General features: G+C 43.5%; 1 protein-coding gene across 7 annotated transcripts in view; it reads right to left on the bottom strand.

Moving 5' to 3' along the window:
- HERC1 (HECT and RLD domain containing E3 ubiquitin protein ligase family member 1) overlaps nucleotides 1-19,349 on the bottom strand; it is a 410,083-nt gene that overhangs the window by 167,782 nt on the left and 222,952 nt on the right. For 6 of the 7 annotated variants that reach the window (XM_029575639.1, XM_029575640.1, XM_029575646.1 and 3 more), the window contains exons 41-44: nucleotides 18,982-19,098; nucleotides 18,642-18,873; nucleotides 14,400-14,524; nucleotides 5,763-5,983 (exon numbers count right to left, since the gene is read on the bottom strand). In XM_029575639.1, coding sequence (XP_029431499.1) covers nucleotides 5,763-5,983; nucleotides 14,400-14,524; nucleotides 18,642-18,873; nucleotides 18,982-19,098 — 695 coding nt within the window. The remainder of the gene's footprint in view (nucleotides 1-5,762; nucleotides 5,984-14,399; nucleotides 14,525-18,641; nucleotides 18,874-18,981; nucleotides 19,099-19,349) is intronic. The other variant, XM_029575642.1, reaches the window with a different exon arrangement.

The following is a 19,349-nucleotide window of genomic DNA, read 5'->3' as shown; positions in this document are numbered from 1 at the left end:
GGCTTCATTAAAACACTGAGCACCAGTATCCTGGACTGTCCTTTGTTATAAGTACTGCTGAAGTAGTACTGCACTTTGGTTCTAAACACCATTGAACCCTCAATGCATTTCCTTTCACTAATGCTTCATAAGTTTAATTGCAAAAAAAAAGAAAAAAAATAGCATTATAAAAAGAGTTAAGTGTAATTAAGAAATTATCAAACAGCTGGATTTAAAGTGTATACCAATATCAATATATAAATTTAATGGATTTTTTCAACTATCTTTAACTTAGAAAATTATACAAGCATTATTTTAATTACATTTATTTAAATATATTACCCTTCTTGAATAAAAAAAAATTCAGCCAAAGTGGGGCACAATATATTAGAAAAGCAGCATACAATCAGACGTCGGGATCAGCTTAACAATTCTGGTTTGAGAAAAATGAATAATAAGAGCTAAGCTTGCAATAAAGCACTAAAAATGACAACACAAACATTTCACAGCAAAACAGTAGGCTATACCAGAATGTTTAAAGCTCTCAGGGTTGTGCTTATCATAGTCAACTTAGCAGCTTTCTAGGGTGGAAGAAGCTATAGGTTTGTAACTAAAGGCCTGGAAGAAAGGCTAGACTTTTATTTGCTTTCTGAAGTGGGAGAAGTCATGTATTTGTTTGAGCTCTTCTGGGAAACAATTCCATGTATAGGGGCTGCTCCCGAGGAGGATTGTTGGTGGGTATGTTTTATTTTCTTTTGACGATAGAGATGTTACGGAGGTTCCAAGTGAGATTTTAGTGGTCTGGAGAGAATGCATAAAAGGACAGTCTCTCTAAATATGTACATCTCCTCTTAGAGCCCTCAAAATCAAAGTAAAGGTTCTGAAAATGTTCTGTAGTGAATTTGTAGCCCGTGTAGTTTGTGTAGGGCAAGTAAGATATAGTAACATGGTTTGCATTCTTCTCAGTCATGCAGTGGAGTTTTGAATTATCTGGAGTTTGTGGAGGGCCTTATCTGTTAAATCTTTGCATAAGGAGTTACAGCAATCAAGCCGTGGGGTTACCGTGGCATGGACAACTATGATTAAGTCTGTCTTTGATAAGAGAACACAGTTTTGGTTAAGTTATATAACTGAAGCTGGCAGTTCTATGCTATTGCTTAGATTTGCGGTAGCATGGTGAGTCCAAAGTCCAGCAGCATTCTGGTGCTTACTTGTATTTTTAGCTGGAGCTCATAGGGTCTGAATGGGATTTTCAGATAAGAACATAAGATCACAGAGACTTGCCTGTACATGTTCAGTATCCAGAGAATCTGTTTTGTTGGTGTTCAGATGGTGCTTGTAGTTTTCAGTCCATTTTTAATTGGATTTAAAAGTTAAATAAGCACCATAAGAACACTGAGGTACATATTTATTAAGCTGGTGAGCCAAATGAGCCGTGTAAATTGTCCAGAATATTCAGCAAAATATTATAGATTAAGCATTCTGCTGAATATATTCAAACAATTTTATCCAGTTAATGTTAGGACTGCACTCCAGCATGACCGGACTTAGCCAGGTAAGTTATTCAGACAACTGTGAATACAGGAGTTAGCAGGATAACTTATCTAGCTAACTGAGCTCCATTCCAGAATATCCCAAAAACACTTACAAGTTATCCAGATTAAATTTAATCTGGCTAACTACATAGCCAGATAACTTGGAGGCAGTCAGCACAGGAATTATCCAGCTAAGTCCTGAACCAGCAGGACAACTGAACCAGCAGGACAACTGAACCAGCAGGACAACTGACCCCACTGATTATGTAATTCGAGTACCTTAAAACTTTAGCTTTGAACCATCCTTTTGGGGCAGGGAAGGGGGGAAAGGTACTATATGTCCTAAACCATCAGCTAGTAATCTGAGACCATGAACAATGCACATGCCTGGAATTATCCACAGGCACGCTAAGCCTGTGCCCTACAGTGGCAAAATTCTGTGGGTAGCAAAATTGCCAGCTCTCCCTTGCAGCCCCTTAAGGCCTCAAATTCCATCCCTGCTCCCTCAACTCCATCCATTGGTCTTCTGATTTTTTGCCACTTCACACCCTGTTACTTCAGATCTAACACTATTTTGACAAAACAGCATATCCATGGGGCCTGAGGCAGCCTGCAGCCCCAAGCTCAAAGACTCCATCTCCTGCAGGAAACCCAGCGGACCATATCTGCAATTGTGGGACAGGGGGCTAACGTAAGCCCTATGTGCATGCTGCCTTGTCAACAGAGTGGCACCAGAAATATGAGATTAGTGGAAAGGTAGTGAGGGAATGAATTGGGGGCATAGAACCAAGGGAAACAATGAGGTCCCCAAGATAGAGATTTGCTAGGGGTGGAAAAGGACTTCAGAAAATCAGCAGTATGGGGCAGGGGAGAAGCAGGAAGAAGAATGGTACAGCACCAGAACTGATAATGCTTAGGGGCAGCAGAGGACAAAATCATCATTGACAATATTATAGGGGCTAAGATTACTACCTAAGATACATTCACATCATCACAGAATGCATAAGCTTCAACAACATGAGCTAACACCATCAATAAGATAAAGATCCCACTGTAGACAAATGCACAAAAGTGAATAAAGCACAATATTGCCTTATGACTCAGTGGCTTTTCTCTAGTGAAATTAGCTAATCAGACTTTGGATTTTCTCTTCTTTTGTAAGGGCCTTCCTTATAAAAGGGAGACCTACCTGATTTCTACTGAAAAAAAAAAAAAGAGAAGCTACACAAGCATGAGCTCATCTTAAGAAAAAGCATGAAGAGTGACATTTTTGTGCTTTAATTATTTCTAATTAAAGTTAGTAGGCAAGCAGCAAAAACAGCTTTAAGAACTTGGACACTGAAAAAAGTATTAATGGGCCTACTCAAACTTTAATGCGCACATTAAGGTCCTTGTGTTTATACTAAAAAATAGTGAGCTATGCAGGAATGCCTTACTATGAATATTAAAAACATCCTAGAAGACATTAATGGGAACATGAAAAAACATATGCGTCCATGCATACCAATGAAGGATCATCATATGCAAATGAGGGGTTACTGAGTTCATGCTATTTTGCGAGTGCTCAGTAAATAGTAGCTATTTAATACATTAGTCTGACTGGTGTTAAGTTACCATGAGCCCGTTATTTAATAAGGGAAGCAAAATAGCATGATCATGCTAAACTGAGCATGCGCCTCCTGCTGGCTTCCAATGGGTATATAAGGAAACCTGGAACATAGGGGTGCTTGTCTGAGCAGAGAGAAGAAATGGGAAACCTACTACGGTCCAGGAGAGGAGGTCAAAGAGCAGAGAGTTCCTAAAGAGGATAATCCAGACCAACACCACACATTTCAAATCCCTGCCAAGAAGGTACAGAAAGAGAAGGAGCATACAATCTGCCAGACAGATCCAGCTGCTAATTCTTCTGCTCTCTTTTCCATTTTTTGACACCAAAGATTCTCAATACTTATGTCATGCCCTCTTCAACACTTGGACTATGCACATAAAATCCTTGGAAAAAAGGGAAGAAATAACAAAAGAATTAGCAGCTGGTTCTGTCTGGCAGGCTGTACTTCCTCTTCTTCTGCTGGTATTTGAATGTCTGTCTCTGATAGTCTTTTTTGTGAGGGTACCAGCCCCTGGCTAACCAAAAAAGCAGGGGTCTTCCATGCAGGAGCAAGAGGTTAGCCAGTGGGCCATCCCAGTTATTTTTCCAACCTCCAATGTGAAAAAAAAAAAAGCTTTCACAGGGTACCAACAAGAAAGGGGAAACATGCAGAAGAGGGACAGAATACCGGAGAGGAGGCACTGACAGAGGAGAACTTCAAAAATAAATCCGTCTTCCTTTACACACGTCTGAAGAGCAGTTTGAGCCTGAAAAGCTTTTTCTGAGGTGACTATTTTGGTCTGCATGCATAACTCATGAGAAGGTACAGAGAAGGACGACCAAAATGATAAAGGGGATGGACAGCTCCCCTATGAGGAAAGACTAATGAGGTTAGGACTGTTCAGCTTGGAGAAGAGACGGCTAAGGGGGGATGTGATAGAGGTATTTAAAGTCATAAGAGGTCTAGAACGGGTAAATATGAATCGGTTATTTACTCTTTCGGATAATAGAAGGACTAGGGGGCATGCCATGAAGTTAGCATATAGCACATTTAAAACTAATCAGAGAAAGTTCTTTTTCACTCAATACACAATTAAACTCTGGAATTTGTTGCCAGGGGATGTGGTTAGTGCAGTTAGTGTAGCTGGGTTTAAAAAAGGTTTGGATAAGTTCTTGGAGAAGAAGTCCATTACCTGCTATTAATCAAGTTGACTTAGAAAATAGCCACTGTTATTACTAGCATCAGTAGCATGGGATAGACTTAGTTTTTGGGTACTTGCCAGGTTCTTATAGCCTGGATTGGCCACTGTTGGAAACAGGATGCTGGGCTTGATGGACCCTTGGTCTGACTCAGTATGGCATGTTATGTTAGCTTTCAAAGACGCGGTAAAGGAAGCCATAGCAGGTCACAGTCTGCTAGGAGCACTCATTATCAAATAACCCGCATTTGCAGCACGTCATGCTGACCATCTCTCAAAGAGCTAAGTTATAGGCTATTTGAAGCTGATACAATCCACTTGAGTCATCCTAAAGCTCCCTGAAGGAGTGTATTCTACTCCGAAACCCTGCAGATCGGAGGATCAACTTCAGGACTACAACACTCAAGATGAGTGCACATTATACGTCGTTCAAACGTGCACTCTCTTATGTTATTTATAATTACAGTCATTGATAGCCACTATAAGGACAGCGGTATGGAATGACCGATGATTAATCTGGATATTGTGCTCTAAGGCTATATCACTTCAGCCTGTTGCACCATAAATACCAGGTCACTGTGTCAAAATAGGCTCTACTAACATAGCCATTGACACAACAAGACATATTTGATGGTCATTCATACCTATGATATCATATGAGCCACAACTAGCAGAATTTCTAATTTATTGTTTTATTCTAAAGTTTCTGTTTTGTATAGGGGTTCCTATATTTCAGCTTTGAGGCAGTAGCAGACTTTGTGATGCATATACTAGACTGTACAGGGTCGTCATACAGTGAGGAATAATCAAATGATGGTGCACTTCCGATTCCAGATGCTCAGATTCCTTCTTGGGTCTCCCCTTACATGTTCCCTTTTGTCCCCAACCATGTCTTCAGACACCACTCTTTGAATTTCCTTATTGACACATAAGACAGAATTGCAAAACATGCACTCTTGTCAGTTTTCTGTTCTCCTGGAACACACTGCCATTTTCACCTGGAGTGGGCTAGCTCTCAGACATCTTCCTTCTGCATTGACAAGCAACCCCCATATCTCTTGAAAGTTACAGGAGGAGCTAAGAGGAAGAGAGAACTGAGCCTACTCAATTTATTGTGATCACGATATTTAATATGCTCTTGGTAAGCAGCATGCTCACATAGCTAATGCATTTTTGGATTTCTGAGTATAATAGCATGACCACGCTATTTCTGACAATTTTAACCATGTACATGCTAAATCTTTTTGATTAGCTTGCTAAGTTGCTTTTTAATAAGCTTGTTAAATCTTTTTGTGATCCCATGCTAAAACTGGTTGTGCACACATTTTATTGCATAGGCCCCGATATGTGAATACAATTTTAATACACATTAATTTATTTGTATTATTTTGATTGCATGCATTAAAAAATACAGAATAGAGAAATGTAAATCAAAGCAGTCCCTGCTGCATTCACACACACCCAAGTTGGCCAATCCAATACCTCCGGGATCCACATTCCCAAAATATCGTTATCACTGGCAAGGTCCTGTCCAAACATTGCTTCCATTGCCTCATCATCTAGATCAATTTCCAACTCCTCATCCAAGTTACAGTCATATAGTGTTCCAGAATCTTGCTGCAAAGATATCCCTTCTCTGCGACTCTGATTTCTGTGAGCCTGTACAGAGCGGTATAATCCCGCTAAAAACAATATAAAGAAAACAACAATACAATACGAAATGTAACATGTAAGATTTGTTTTTATTAAGAAAGTGAATGCTACAAAAATTCTATTTATATAAAATATATTTATATCTTACATGAATTAATTAAATGTCATATCAAAAAATGTATTTAAAATGAGAAATTACAACTTACCTGATAATTTCCTTTTCTTTAGGACAGACAGATGAATTCAGAACAAGTGGGTTATGGATTCCTACCAGCAGACAGAGACAGAGTAACTGACATAACAATATATATACCCCTGCAATTACATTAGCCTGCCAGTATTCTCTTCAAAAGCATCTGTGGACAGACCAGCAAAAAACTTGATGAAAAACAGATAACCATTGTAATACTCAGCCAACAGGCAACACTGAACTCAGACAAGAATGTAACAGTAGTCTAAGGACTGGAGTAATGCTTACCAGCAAGTCCCGTTTCACGCAGGCACACAGGAGGATCATTATGCAATCATACGGCAGCCAAGGGAGGGAAACTGGAGTCATCTGACTGTCCTAAAGAAAAGGAAATTATCAGGTAAGTTGTAATTTCTCATTTCTTAGCGTCCAATCAGATGAATCCAGAAAAAGTGGGATGTATCCAAGCTACTCCCAAATAGGGCGGGGGGCTGCCCGCAGTCCAGTCAAAACAGCACATGCAAAGGCTGCATCCTCCCAGGCTTGCACATCCAGATAATACCTGGAAAGGTGTATAAGGAGGATCACCTTGCAGCTCAGCAAATGTTGACAGGAGACAACAATCTAACTTCTGCTCATGACACTGCTGCCTGGGCTTGAGTGGAATGGGCCCGAACCAGACTAGGTAATGGCTTCCCAGCATCCACGTATGCGTTCGTGACTACATCCTAAATCCAGCAAGCTATTGTAGTCTGCAAGACTCGCTCTCCCTGGAAAGTACCACCACAGAGGTCAAACAAGCTATTTGACCTACACAAAGGCTTAGTGACTTCTAGATACCTGACAATATGCCGCTTGACATCCAAGGGCTGCAACAGATGAGACTCTTCTTCATCTCTCTCCCTTCCAGAGATGGCAGGGAGACAGACTAGTTTAATTTAAACTCAGAGACTGCTTTCAGTAAAAAAAGAAATGGCTCCTTGCAGTATATATATTCTTGCAAGACAAGGCCTGCCACTCAGAAACCCTACATGCAGAACAATTTGCCACAAGGAACACTGTTGTCAAGATCAGAAACTGCAAGGACAGAGTACACAGCGGTTGAAATGTAGGGCCAACCAAAAAATCTAAAAACAAATTGAGATGCCATAGGGCACCGTAAATGCAAAGGAGGATGAAGATGTTCCACTCCTTTCAGAAAACAGACCACATAAGAATGAGCCAACAAGGATCCACCATTGACCGGACTCCTGAAATAGGCGAGAGCAGTTACTTGTACCCTTAAGGAATAAAGGACCAAGCCTTTATTCAAGCCATCCTACAAAAATTCCAAAATGAACGGTATCTTGACTGAACAAGGAAGGAGTACCACGATCCTCACACCAGGCCTCCAACACTCTCCAAATCTGCACATAGGCCAAGGAAGTGGCGAACTTTCTAGCTCTTAGCAATGCGGAGATCACTGTCACAAAAGTATCCATGTTTTAGCAAGTGTACCCTGTCAAGGGCCATACCGTAAGACAAAATCGAGCCGGATCTTTGTGAAGGACAGGCCCCAGTTACAACAAGTTCCTGTGCGCCAGAAGACGAAAAAGCGAATTCACCAGGAACCTCTGCAGATCTGCATGCACGGTCTCCTGGGCCAATCTGGAGCAACCAAGATCACCATCCTTTTGTGACGCCCGATCCTGCGAATCAATCTGCCAAGCATGGGCCATGGAGAAAAGGCATAAAGTAACTTGTCTTCTGGCCACTCCTGCTCTAGGGCATCGAACCCCCAATGATCTCAGATCTCTTCTGCGGCTGAAGAATAGCAAAACTTACATAGAGCGCAAAGTTGCCAACAGGTCTAGGAACAGGAGACCCCAGTGATCCCGAATCAGCTGAAACTCCTTGTCTGACAACGTCCACTCTCTTGGGTCCAGACTCTCCCTGCTGAGAAAGTCTGCTCTTACATTGCCTTAGCCTGTGATGTGCGAGGTTGAGATTATTTGGAGATGCACCTCAGCCCATTCCATAAGATGATTTATTTCCTGCAACACTTGCTGACTCTTGGTACCTCCCTGCCGATTGATTTAAACCACAGTCATTGCATTTTCCAATATTATGTGGACCAAGTGACCCTGCAGCTTGTTGCCAAACTGTAAACATGCCAACCAGACCACTCTGGCCCCCAGGCAATTGATGTTCCAGAGAGACTCTCTGCACTCCAGCACCCTTGTGCCGTCGGCTCTGGACAGTGAGCTCCGCAACCAAGGAGACTTGCATCCATTGTCAGAACTAGCCAATCTGGAGGGGATGGTGAAATTCCCTTCCGTACATGATCCGCTTGCAGACACCACTGTAGTTGGGAGAAGACCTCCATCGGCATGTGGAGCTGAATTGAATAGTCCTAAGACAGTGGATTCCACCAAGACAGCAGGGAGTGCTAAAGAGGACACATATGTGCCAATCTGGAGGGGATGGTTTAACTTTTAATTTTTTTAATTCTTATGATGATAGTTAGAATTGTGATTACCACATTAACAGCTCGATACTGTAAGGCCGCGGTAGAAACAGTGCGGCAGTGTCAGGCGCACCCTTCCTCCCCGCACGCACAGTTCTCTTCACTTAGCGCCCGATACTCTCTTCTAATTGCATGCAAACACATGCCGCGGCTGCGAAGCCTTAGGCAAGCGTTAGGCCCGCGCAACCCATTTTACTGTATAGAGCGCCTATACAGTATCCTGGGTTCGCGGGCCTAACGCTTCACGGCCGTGCTGGTATCTGTTATTTCAAATGTCATTTCAAATGACATTTGAAATGACAGGTACCAGATGTTCCCCGATGCTCAGCAAACTTTCCCCCAGCCCCCGCTTACCTGCCCTGGCCCCGTCCGGTCTCCGGTCCAGCCCGTCCGGTCTCCTGCAGGCCCGTCCGGTCCCCTCCTCCCGAAGCAAAAAAAAAACCAAAAAACCGAAAAAGTAGCAAGGCTCGGGCCTGCTACGGTAGTCCCTTCTCCCTTCTCCTCTCCGTGCGATTCTCCTCCCCTCTCCTCCTCTCCGTGCGATTCTCCTTTCCGTGCGATTCTCTCCTCCGTCCCTTCTCCCCTCTCCTCTCCGTGCGATTTCAGCGCTCAAGGCAGTCACATGCCGTGACTGCCTTGAGCGCTGAAATCGCACGGCCATTCATCCAGGCAGAGGGAGCCGGCCTGCCTGGATGAATGCACGGCAGTGAAGGAATGGCCGTGCGATTTCAGCGCTCAAGGCAATGAGCGCTGAAATCGCACAGCCATTCATCCAGGCAGAGGGAGCCTCTGCCTGGTTGAATGCACGGCCCCCGCCGGAATGGATGCCCGTGCGATTTCGGTAGTCACGTGACTACCGAAATCGCACGGGCATCCATTCCGGCGGGGGCCGTGCATTCAACCAGGCAGAGGCTCCCTCTGCCTGGATGAATGGCCGTGCGATTTCAGCGCTCAAGGCAGTCACGGCATGTGACTGCCTTGAGCGCTGAAATCGCACGGCCATTCCGTCACTGCCGTGCATTCATCCAGGCAGAGGGAGCCGGAGGCCGTTTTCGCCGCTGGCTCCCTCTGCCCGGATCCCGCCGCCCGTCTGAGACTATCGAGCGTCCACCCGCCGCCGCCGCTTGGAACAGGCGCCAACCCGCCCGCGGCCTAGATTTTACACGTGACCACTCGCTCCCCGGCTCCCGCCGCCGCCCGCCTGGACCCACACGGCCCTCCGACAGGTATTTAAAAATTTTTATTTTTTTTCTGACAGGTTTTTATGTGTCCCACAGCATTACATTTTCTCGATCATCTCTGTATCGCTTTTTTTTTTATTGTGTTTTATTGTGTTTCAGTATTTTAAGTGGTGTCAATGGGTTTGCTACAAGACTCACAGTCCTAACACCTACTAGGGGGAGGCGGTAAACTAACACGTTAAGGCCGCGGCAAAACAGCGGGTTACTAAGGAGATAATATCAGCGCCCGTTACAGTATCGGAGGGGAATAGCTAATTCCTTCATTATACAGCTAATTCGTTCATTTACACATCATCTACATGCTGGGTGCGGAAAGGGTTATGTGCCTATTTTAGGAAGCGCTAAGGACGCGTGAAACTGGAGACTGTATCGCTGGATGGCCTTACTCGTCTGTATTGTGCGCTCCCAGCACGTTACAGACGGGAAATCTTCAACCGCACGTTACTGTATCGACCTGTAAGGTAGCAAGCGCTATTTAGGAATCTTCCTGATGCCACTGTATGAAATGTTATTTTGATTTGATGGCCTTTTGATTTGTCAATGTAAACCGACTTGATATGAATTTGAATCTCGGTATATAAATTTGACTAAATAAATAAATGGCCAACAACATGCTGAGCGGTGGCCGGAAGCTGTTTTTCTTGTTTTTTTTTAGATAGGTGCTCAACTAAGGGCCTAGAAATTATGTATCCAACACTTATGTGCATACCTTGGTGCTTACCTAGGCTGCCAAAAATTAAGCGCATAAAAAGCTTAAGCTCATAGTACCACATGAGCGCATTGGTAAGCACATGGCCACTACGTGTTGCTTAACATGGGCGCAGACTACAAGGCCCCACTGTGCGCCCAAAATCTGAGCGCTCAACCTGGATGCACATGCCGGATCAACAATACTGTAGAGGGCAGAAAGCATGTAAAAAGCTGTTGTGGCCTACCATGACACGCAGCGAAAAGCCTCGGAGCGGGGCCTATCCTAAGGAGGCTGCTCAACTCGCCAGGCTGCCTAAGTTCCTCGACCTCCTATGGAATGGAATGAATGTCGGACCGGTGTGTATAGTATGGAGATCGGGGGAGGAGGAAACCCTGTACAACCAAAAACCTCCTGCCAATTCTCTGAATTTTTATTTATTTTTTTTTTAACTTACCGGAGCTCAGCCATACCTGACTGAGCACAGAGTCTCCAGCTGTGGGGAAAGAGGGCATGTGCCATCACTGCCGCACTCAGCTTCCGACACCTGCTGCCTTTCAGCTGTTCAAGCAGCTAAATCCATGCCGGCAAAACCAGCTACCAGACCAAGGCACACATCTGAGTGACCACGGAAATCACCTCAGGAATTAACTGGGGGAGGGACCATTGGGATTAATTTTATCCTTAATTCACCTTTATTTAAAATGAAGCAATCTCTAGTGGGGAGATGGACATTCACCATTTGCTGGAGATGGAGAATACTGGCAGGGTGATGAAACTGTAGGGGTGTATATATTGTGATGTCAGTTACTCCATCTCCATCTGTTGGTAGGAATGCATAACTCACTTGGTTCTGGATTCATCTGACTGGACGCTAAGAAAGGAAGCTGTTTCTCCAATTAAAACCTCGAGTTCTGTCTATAGTAGTTTAATTCTTTTTAAATTTTAATTGTTGACCAGGTTAGCAAGTTTATTTTTGTAGATTCTATGTAGTTACAATCTTTTATTGTGGATAAGTCTTCCTGACTGCTCATGAATATGAGGGTTTGAAGAGTGGGGTCAATTGGACAGATTGTTATATCTCATTTTGTCATTTGATTAGAGCTGCTCCTATGTAATGAAGACTTTTTTGGATTCTGATTTGACTTATTTTTTGTTTATTTTAATTACTCTGATTTTCCTGGTTTCTATCATATTTTGTAAATATGATTTAAAATTAACAAAATTAATGATAAAATTCTTCATTTGAGCAACCATTTTATAAACTTCCAGAAAACAATGCCTTCATTTGCTTTTATAAAATTAAGCCTTGGTTTGCAATCAGATTTGGCTAATCAGCTGCTGTCAATCATATCACAGAGATCCAGAATTACAGAATCAGAAAGACAGTTGGCAGGGACCTTACACAATGTCAGAAAACACAAACATTTTTCCTTATGTTTAAGATGGAAGAGCTTGGAGGCAAAGCCAATTAGGTCTAGAGCCATTCAAATATTTAATTTATAAAACTAACTGCAGTAGCACCCTATGCAAGGAACATAAAATATATAATATAAAACAAAAGAAATAAGTACATAAATATAAATCATAAATTGCAAAATAAAATAAACTGGTTCCTGATCCAAAATAATAAGCACAAATGGTGAATTTGATAATGGTCCTGCCTAAGGGTCAGTGCTCATGGTTAAAAAAAGGTTTTGTGGCTAGCCCTATGACTTGGTTGTAAGCATATAAGCTGCAGTACAGGAAACTTGGGCTCAGGTCTCTTGTGCATTGGATCTGATTGACCATGGGCATATCATGAAAGTGATGCACTTAGGCTCCAGGAGAAGAAAACCGCTGCTACTGAAGTAACTCTTATTCAGGCCTATCCTGTAAAGTGCGGCCGTGTTTACCCTGCTCCTAAGCCGCTTCTAACTCACGTTTCGGCCGCGTTAGCCCTTCCTGCAATCCCGAATCCCCTTTAACCTACTCCTACCGCGTCCTAAATTCCCCGGGTAACCCCTTCCGCCCGCGGCATGCATATTGCATGCAAACGAGCGAATTAGCGCGATATTGCATGCAAACGAGCCAATTAGCTATTCCCCTAGCATCCCGTAACCCGCGCCCCGACTAACGCTACCTTTCCCTGCCGTTTTGTCGCGCGTTTAACCTGCAAATTTACCGCCTACCCTGACCCAGGCGGTAGAGGCATGGGTAAGGGTAGGTGGCAAGCTTTCCCCCAGCCCCCGCTCACCTGCCCCGGCCGCGATCATGGGTGCCGGTCTCCGTGGCAGCCCCAGTCCTCTCCCCTCCTCCAGAAGCCAAAAAAAAAAAAAGCGAAAAAAACGTTGCAGCCCCCCTCCGATGTCTGGACTGGGGCTGCCACGGAGACTGCAACGGCAAAGCGACTTTTCAGTGTCCCCCCCTCCTCTCGGAGCAGGGCGCGAAAAGCCGCCTTGCTCCGGGAGGAGGGGGGACACTGACAGCGGCGAAGCTTTCCCCCAGCCCGGACACCGGCGAAGCCAGAAGACAGCGGCGGAGAAACGGCGAAACGACTTTTCAGTGTCCCCCCCCCCTCTCGGAGCAGGGCGCGAAAAGCAGCCTTGCTCCGGGAGGGGGGGGGGACACTGACAGCGGCGAAGCTTTCCCCCAGCCCGGACACCGGCAAAACTTGCTGTTTTGCAGCCATGAGCCACGAGCAGGAACGCGAAGCTCTGGCTCCGATAGCTCCTCCCGACAAGATGGCCACCTGCACGGGGAAAGAGTACAATTGGCCGCTCAAGACGTGATGTCGTGATGTCACGTCTTCAGCGGCCAATTGTACTCTTTCCCCGTGCAGGCGGCCATCTTGTCGGGAGGAGCTATCGGAGCCAGATCTTCGCGTTCCTGCTCGTGGCTCATGGCTGCAAAACAGCAAGTTTTGCCGGTGTCCGGGCTGGGGGAAAGCTTCGCCGCTGTCAGTGTCCCCCCCCCCTCCCGGAGCAAGGCTGCTTTTCGCGCCCTGCTCCGAGAGGGGGGGGGGGACACTGAAAAGTCGTTTCGCCGTTGCTTCTGCGTTGCTTCGCTGCCGTCAGTGTCCCCCCCCCCTCCCAGAGCAAGGCTGCTTTTCGCTCCCTGCTCCGAGAGGGGGGGGGGACACTGAAAAGTCGTTTCGCCGTTGCTTCTGCGTTGCTTCGCCGCCGTCAGTGTCGTCCCCCCCTCCCGGAGCAAGGCTGCTTTTCGCTCCCTGCTCCGAGAGGAGGGGGGGGGGGGGACACTGACAGCGGCGAAGCAACTTACTTTTGCACCCGATCGGACCAGACTTCCTGGTATCTGTCATTTCAAATGACATTTGAAATGACAGATACCAGCGTGGCGTGAAGCCTTAGGCCCGCGCACCCAGGATCCTGTATAGGCGCTCTATCCAGTATCCTGGGTTGCGCGGGACTAAGGCTTTTCGGACGCGGCTTACATTTACATATAATTAGGCTTCAGGATCGAGCGGTAGGTGAGCTGCACTGTGCGGGCGGTAACCGCGGGTGCCGTAGGCACTAACGCAGCTCTTCCTACCGCTCGGTACTGGATCACCCTGATTGGTAGAAGTGCTGCTGAGGAGTTTTCTCCTCCAGTCCTCGACCAGCGAGAGAATCTGAGTCATTATTTTAGCCATCCAAGAAGGGTAGGTGTACAGGTGGGGGGAAATTTTCTTAAAGTAAATGCACTTATCAATATTTTAAATATCTCAAAACAAGACAATCTGGTCAGCTAAGCCACTTAGACAAATGTACTATATAGGGTAACTTATATAGTGCCGTATTTTAGAAATGTATTCATCCTTTATTCAAGTCAGCTAATTTACCTGCTCGTGCTAGCAAAGTCCTGGCAGCAAGATCAAACTTCTGCCTCCTTGTCACTGCAGATCGACCCCTTGATGGATGTCCACTTGAGGAAGCAACATTTTCTGTATTGTCCTGGCCATCAGGACTACAGGATTGATTAAAACAGGGAAATATTACTATTATAAGAAGAAAGGAACTGGAACAGTAGACTCTAGGGATACATAAGAGGCCAAGGAACTAATTTAGCTCATACTGCCTGCTAACAGGTCAGCATTATCAATCATTTAAATTTCCAATTTGAATGAATTCAAATTGGACAAGGAAAGACTGTACATAGGTATACAGCATCTTCTATATAATAAACCGTTAATCAAAATGACATTTTCTCTCACTCAATGGAAACAAATCTTTCATAGACAAATTAGATACCAAATTAAAGGGTTCTTACATGAAAATTTACTGAACCATAGTCACTTTAACACAAGACCTTCGATGCTGCCATAAAACTGAAAAAGCCTGCTCTGCATAAGCTCTAATGGGGAATTGGGCTCTGTCAATGGCATAATGAACGTCTGCTTGATCATACTAGCAGTTTGAGCAAGCAGAATGCAATTACGTTTGTAACTTCTCAAAACACAGTCCTGAGAAGTGAATGCCTTTTGGCATAGAATTTTGAGTAATGTACATAGCCACCATGTTTTACACGGCTTCCTCCAAACTTTCAGTTATTATGTGAACCGGTATGATGTACCCACTAATGCCGGTATATAAAAGTTTCTAAATAAATAAATAAATAAACATTTAACATTTTTTGTTTAATGAGACATCTACTAGCAGTAAATTTCATATTTCAATATTTAGAATTATGCAGCTTTCTCTTGATACTGTTTATATTGGCCAAATACCATGGCGGTCTTTAGATAACTGTTTAACATTCTAGTCTCTCTACATCTACAAATCCGTCTGCTTCTCCTCAAGATGTAGGGATCCCGTCACCTGTATATCAAAGTAACACAGAACAAATGCATTTCTGAGTACCAGTGCTGGGAGTGGTGGGCTGGAGGCTCAAAAGCTGACCAAAACCTATGCAACATCCAGAAAGGAAACAACAAAAAAACCCCAACCAGTTTATTCAGTATAATGCATCCTGAGACAGGTGATATGTCTAATCAAATATTAAGGAGATTAATATTTCAGGGAGACTTAAAGAATACATTTTTCAAAGTCAACATCCATAGATATTAGTCTTTTCATAAGTGTGCAAACTGTTAACAAGTTACAGGTTTTTGAAATAAGATGTAGACAAATGTATGCAACTCAACAGAAAGAAACGGAATAGGAATTTTCTTATCAATTTCCTTTCTATTAACTCCTACTACAATCAGGACCAATGAGGCGCTGCCTATCCTGGAGCACAACAGACCAGCAGCACTTCTTAACTAGAGGCTTCTCGTCCTGCTGCTGGCAGTCCTTCCCCAGTCCAAGCATTTCTTCAGCAATTCTGAGACTACAAACATAACTTTAAAAAAATAAAAAAGTGCATTCTAATAATTCAACAGAGCTTATTCTGATAGGGAGAATTGTAACCAGTTCTGTCACTCCAAGAACAATAAGCAGCTACAAAATGGTTTGTGCTGGATGGTCCTGACTGTTGTAGAAGCTAATAGAAAGGAAATTGAAAGCAAGCCAATTTCTATTCTATTACAATGCCAGTCAGAAGAGACGGAACCTCACAGGACGTGATTACCAGCAGCTTGAAGAACTTGTCTCCCAAATGCCATACTTTTAAAAATCTAAAAATATGTGCATGGTGCAAGTTTCTCTGCAACACTGCTCCCAGGACCATCATCTAGGTAAACTTACATGTGGACAGGACATACACACAATAGCTTACCAACTTAGCAGGCAGGCAATTTAGTAAAAGGCCATTTCTGTGGATAAAACACTGGAAGGGTAATTTTCAAACTGCCCAGGCAGGTTGCAAAGAGCCTTCTTTCGGTCAGACAAATCTACTAGACAAACAAAACAAGCTGGACTGCTATACAGACCCTAGACCAGGGATGGGCAACTCTGGTCCTTAAGGGCTGCAAATCAGGCAGGTGGTCTGGAGATGAGGTGTTTCCCTGTTTCAGGGATAAGTATCGGTGATTCTCTCTTTTACAGAAAGGTTTAGCCTTGAATTATCTTAAGAGTTCAGGTAGCCCCATTTTCTTGTTATAGAGGGAAGGTATGAAAGCAGTCCTTGGTTTAACATCTGAATGTATTAAGCTTTTTTAGGGGAGTCAATCGTTTGTGTCCTCCTGTTAAGAAATAGTTCCTACTATGAAATCTCAATTTGGTGTTGAAGGCCTTATGAACAAGTCCTTTTGAGCCCATTAGAGAAGCTTGTCTGAAGGATCTTACTCGGAAAGCAGTTTTCTGGTTGCAATATTCTGCTTGTATAGGGTCAAGTGAAGTTGAGGCATTGGGCTTTGTACATAATTATATTAAACAATGGGAAAAAGGTTTGGGTCGTAGGACCTAGAAACCTTTTGGTCCAAGATTTAGAAATGTACCTTTAAATGCTCCCTTTTGGTGGGTCTGATTAGTATTCAAGTACAGATCCTATTGAGGTCCTATACTAACTACTCCTTATAATATTAAGTAAATAGGATCCTATTGTTTCTCCTATATGTTATAGAAATTGTGATTTGGCTGATTCTTTCCTTTATCTATGCTAGGAGTGTCCTTTCATCCAAGATGTTTGGAAGGCTGTACAACACAGCATTTCTAGAATTGTTAATGTATCTATGTTTCTATGAGGGGAAGACTTCTAGGGCATCTCGTCTAAGAAAGTTTGTTCTTTAATTCAAAGTTTGTTGTTAGCGGCAATAAGTATCGGGCCGATACAGTAAAAGTCGCGGGAGAGTGGTGCGCGCACAGGCCAGTGTCCTGTGCGCGCGATACAGTAAATAAAAATATTAAAATTAGGGCCCGCAGTAAAAAGAGGCGCTAGGGACACTAGCGCGCCCCCAGCGCCTCTTTTTAGACAGGAGCGGCAGCTGTCAGCGGGTTTGACAGCCAATGCTCAATTTTGCTGGGTCTGTTCTCAAACTCGCTGACAGCCACGGGTTCGGAAACCGGACGCCGGCAAAATTGAGCATCCGGTTTTCAACCCGCGAGCCGATTTAAAATTTTTTTTTTTAAATTTTCGGGACCTCCGACTTAATATCGCCATGATATTAAGTCAGAGGGTGCACAGAAAAGCAGTTTTTACTGCTGTTCTGTGAACTTTCCCGGTGCCTGGAGAAATTAATGCCTACCTTTGGGTAGGCGCTAATTTCTGAAAGTAAAATGTGCGGCTTGGTTGCACATTTTGCTTTCTGAATTGCGCAGGAATACCTAATAGGGCCATCAACATGCATTTGCATGTTGCGGGCGCTATTAAGTTGGGGGGGGGGGGGGGGGGGTTGGATGCGCGTTTTTGACGCGCTATTACCCCTTACTGAATAAGGAGTAAAGCTAGAGCGTCCAATCGTGGGTTAACAGTACAGTGCGCTCCGCCGGAGCGCCCTGTACTGTATCGGCCTGTATGTTAGCTAGATGTCGGAGGAGCTGTACAAAATTGGGAAGGGTGCAAAAAGTATGGGACATTGTGAGTATGGAAAAAATGACTTGGGAAGTGAGGGATAAGTCGGGCCAATTTTTTTACGTCTGAACCCCATTTCTAACTTGCAGGGATTTATAGACTATTTTTGAGTTTCACATTTTTTTCTAGTCTCGGTTTTTGTTTTGTATCACTTGATGCTTGGTCTTTAGACTCTTGTTTTGTTTATGCTTGACTCCAGGGCTGGGATTTTGTTTTTGATGGTTCTTTTTTGTTTGGTGGGGAAGGGGGAATTATTATACTTTGTAGTCTTTCTTTTCTTACTGAAGTTGGATGATTTATGTCTTACTATATACTGAAGATGTATGCTACCTCCTTCTTGTAATCTTGAATGCTGGATTGCTTTATATTCTTTTTTTCAGCTATTATGATGATTAATAAAACTTTGAGATAAAAATTTAATTAGTGTATAAGGATAGTATTCAATCATATTCAGGTAAACAAAATTTGATCTCATTTTCAAAGAATTTTAAATTGCAAAGTTTTTGACTGTCATTAATAAACACATTAAAAAATATGGAATTTTTCTTTAATAAGGAAGCATTGATAAGGATTTTATATTTCTCTAAATATAAAATGTTTTTCTGAATCATACAAAACAGAACTACCAAAGTACCTTTCGCAGAAGCATTCCTCTAGTTCACCCGAATCCGCAGAAGGGATTTCGCCAGGTGACTGCAAGTAACTCTGATCATTAGATTTTCCACTGCCTCCTGGAACAGTTGCCCCCTGACAAGACTCTGTATTGGCACCTGAACGGGGTTCCTCATCGTCCTCATTTCCAGGATGCTCTATCATCCACATGGCCAGCACAGTGATATTCTGAGTGTCCGCTTCACCTCTTGCACCTATAAAGCAACATCATATTTTAAGAGAGGTTTCATTTTAGTCACCAAAAAACCCTTTGTATATATACATGAAGCTTTCCTAACAAGAATGGGCAAGTAGCAGGATACCTGTGGCTTCCATCGCTTTTGCAATCTGTCTCAGAGAAAAGCCCATTTCTAATAAAGGCACAGCAATGGCAGGTGGTGGTGGGGAAGTTGACAGTCTACTGCTTGGATCCGATAGAGCTGACAAAGAGAAGAGAATTCGGTTACCATTTTTACTTAGCACATCTTCATTTAGTTGTGGCAATTCTGCTTTATTGTTCTCTATTCTATTAAAAATGACTAGAATAAGGAGGAGTAAAAAGAACCCGCTTCACATGATTTGCTTCTTATTACTTACTTTGTATGTATTTTTGTGCCATCTAAATTATTTTCCTATTAAAATCAGAATGCAAATAAAGGTGATCATGATTCTGTATTAGGATTGGTTTTCC

Source organism: Rhinatrema bivittatum, chromosome 13 (genome assembly GCF_901001135.1).
Source record: "Rhinatrema bivittatum chromosome 13, aRhiBiv1.1, whole genome shotgun sequence".
NCBI lineage: Eukaryota > Metazoa > Chordata > Amphibia > Gymnophiona > Rhinatrematidae > Rhinatrema > Rhinatrema bivittatum.
Note: the sequence above shows the minus strand (reverse complement) of the source record. Positions and strands in the feature narration are given on the sequence as shown.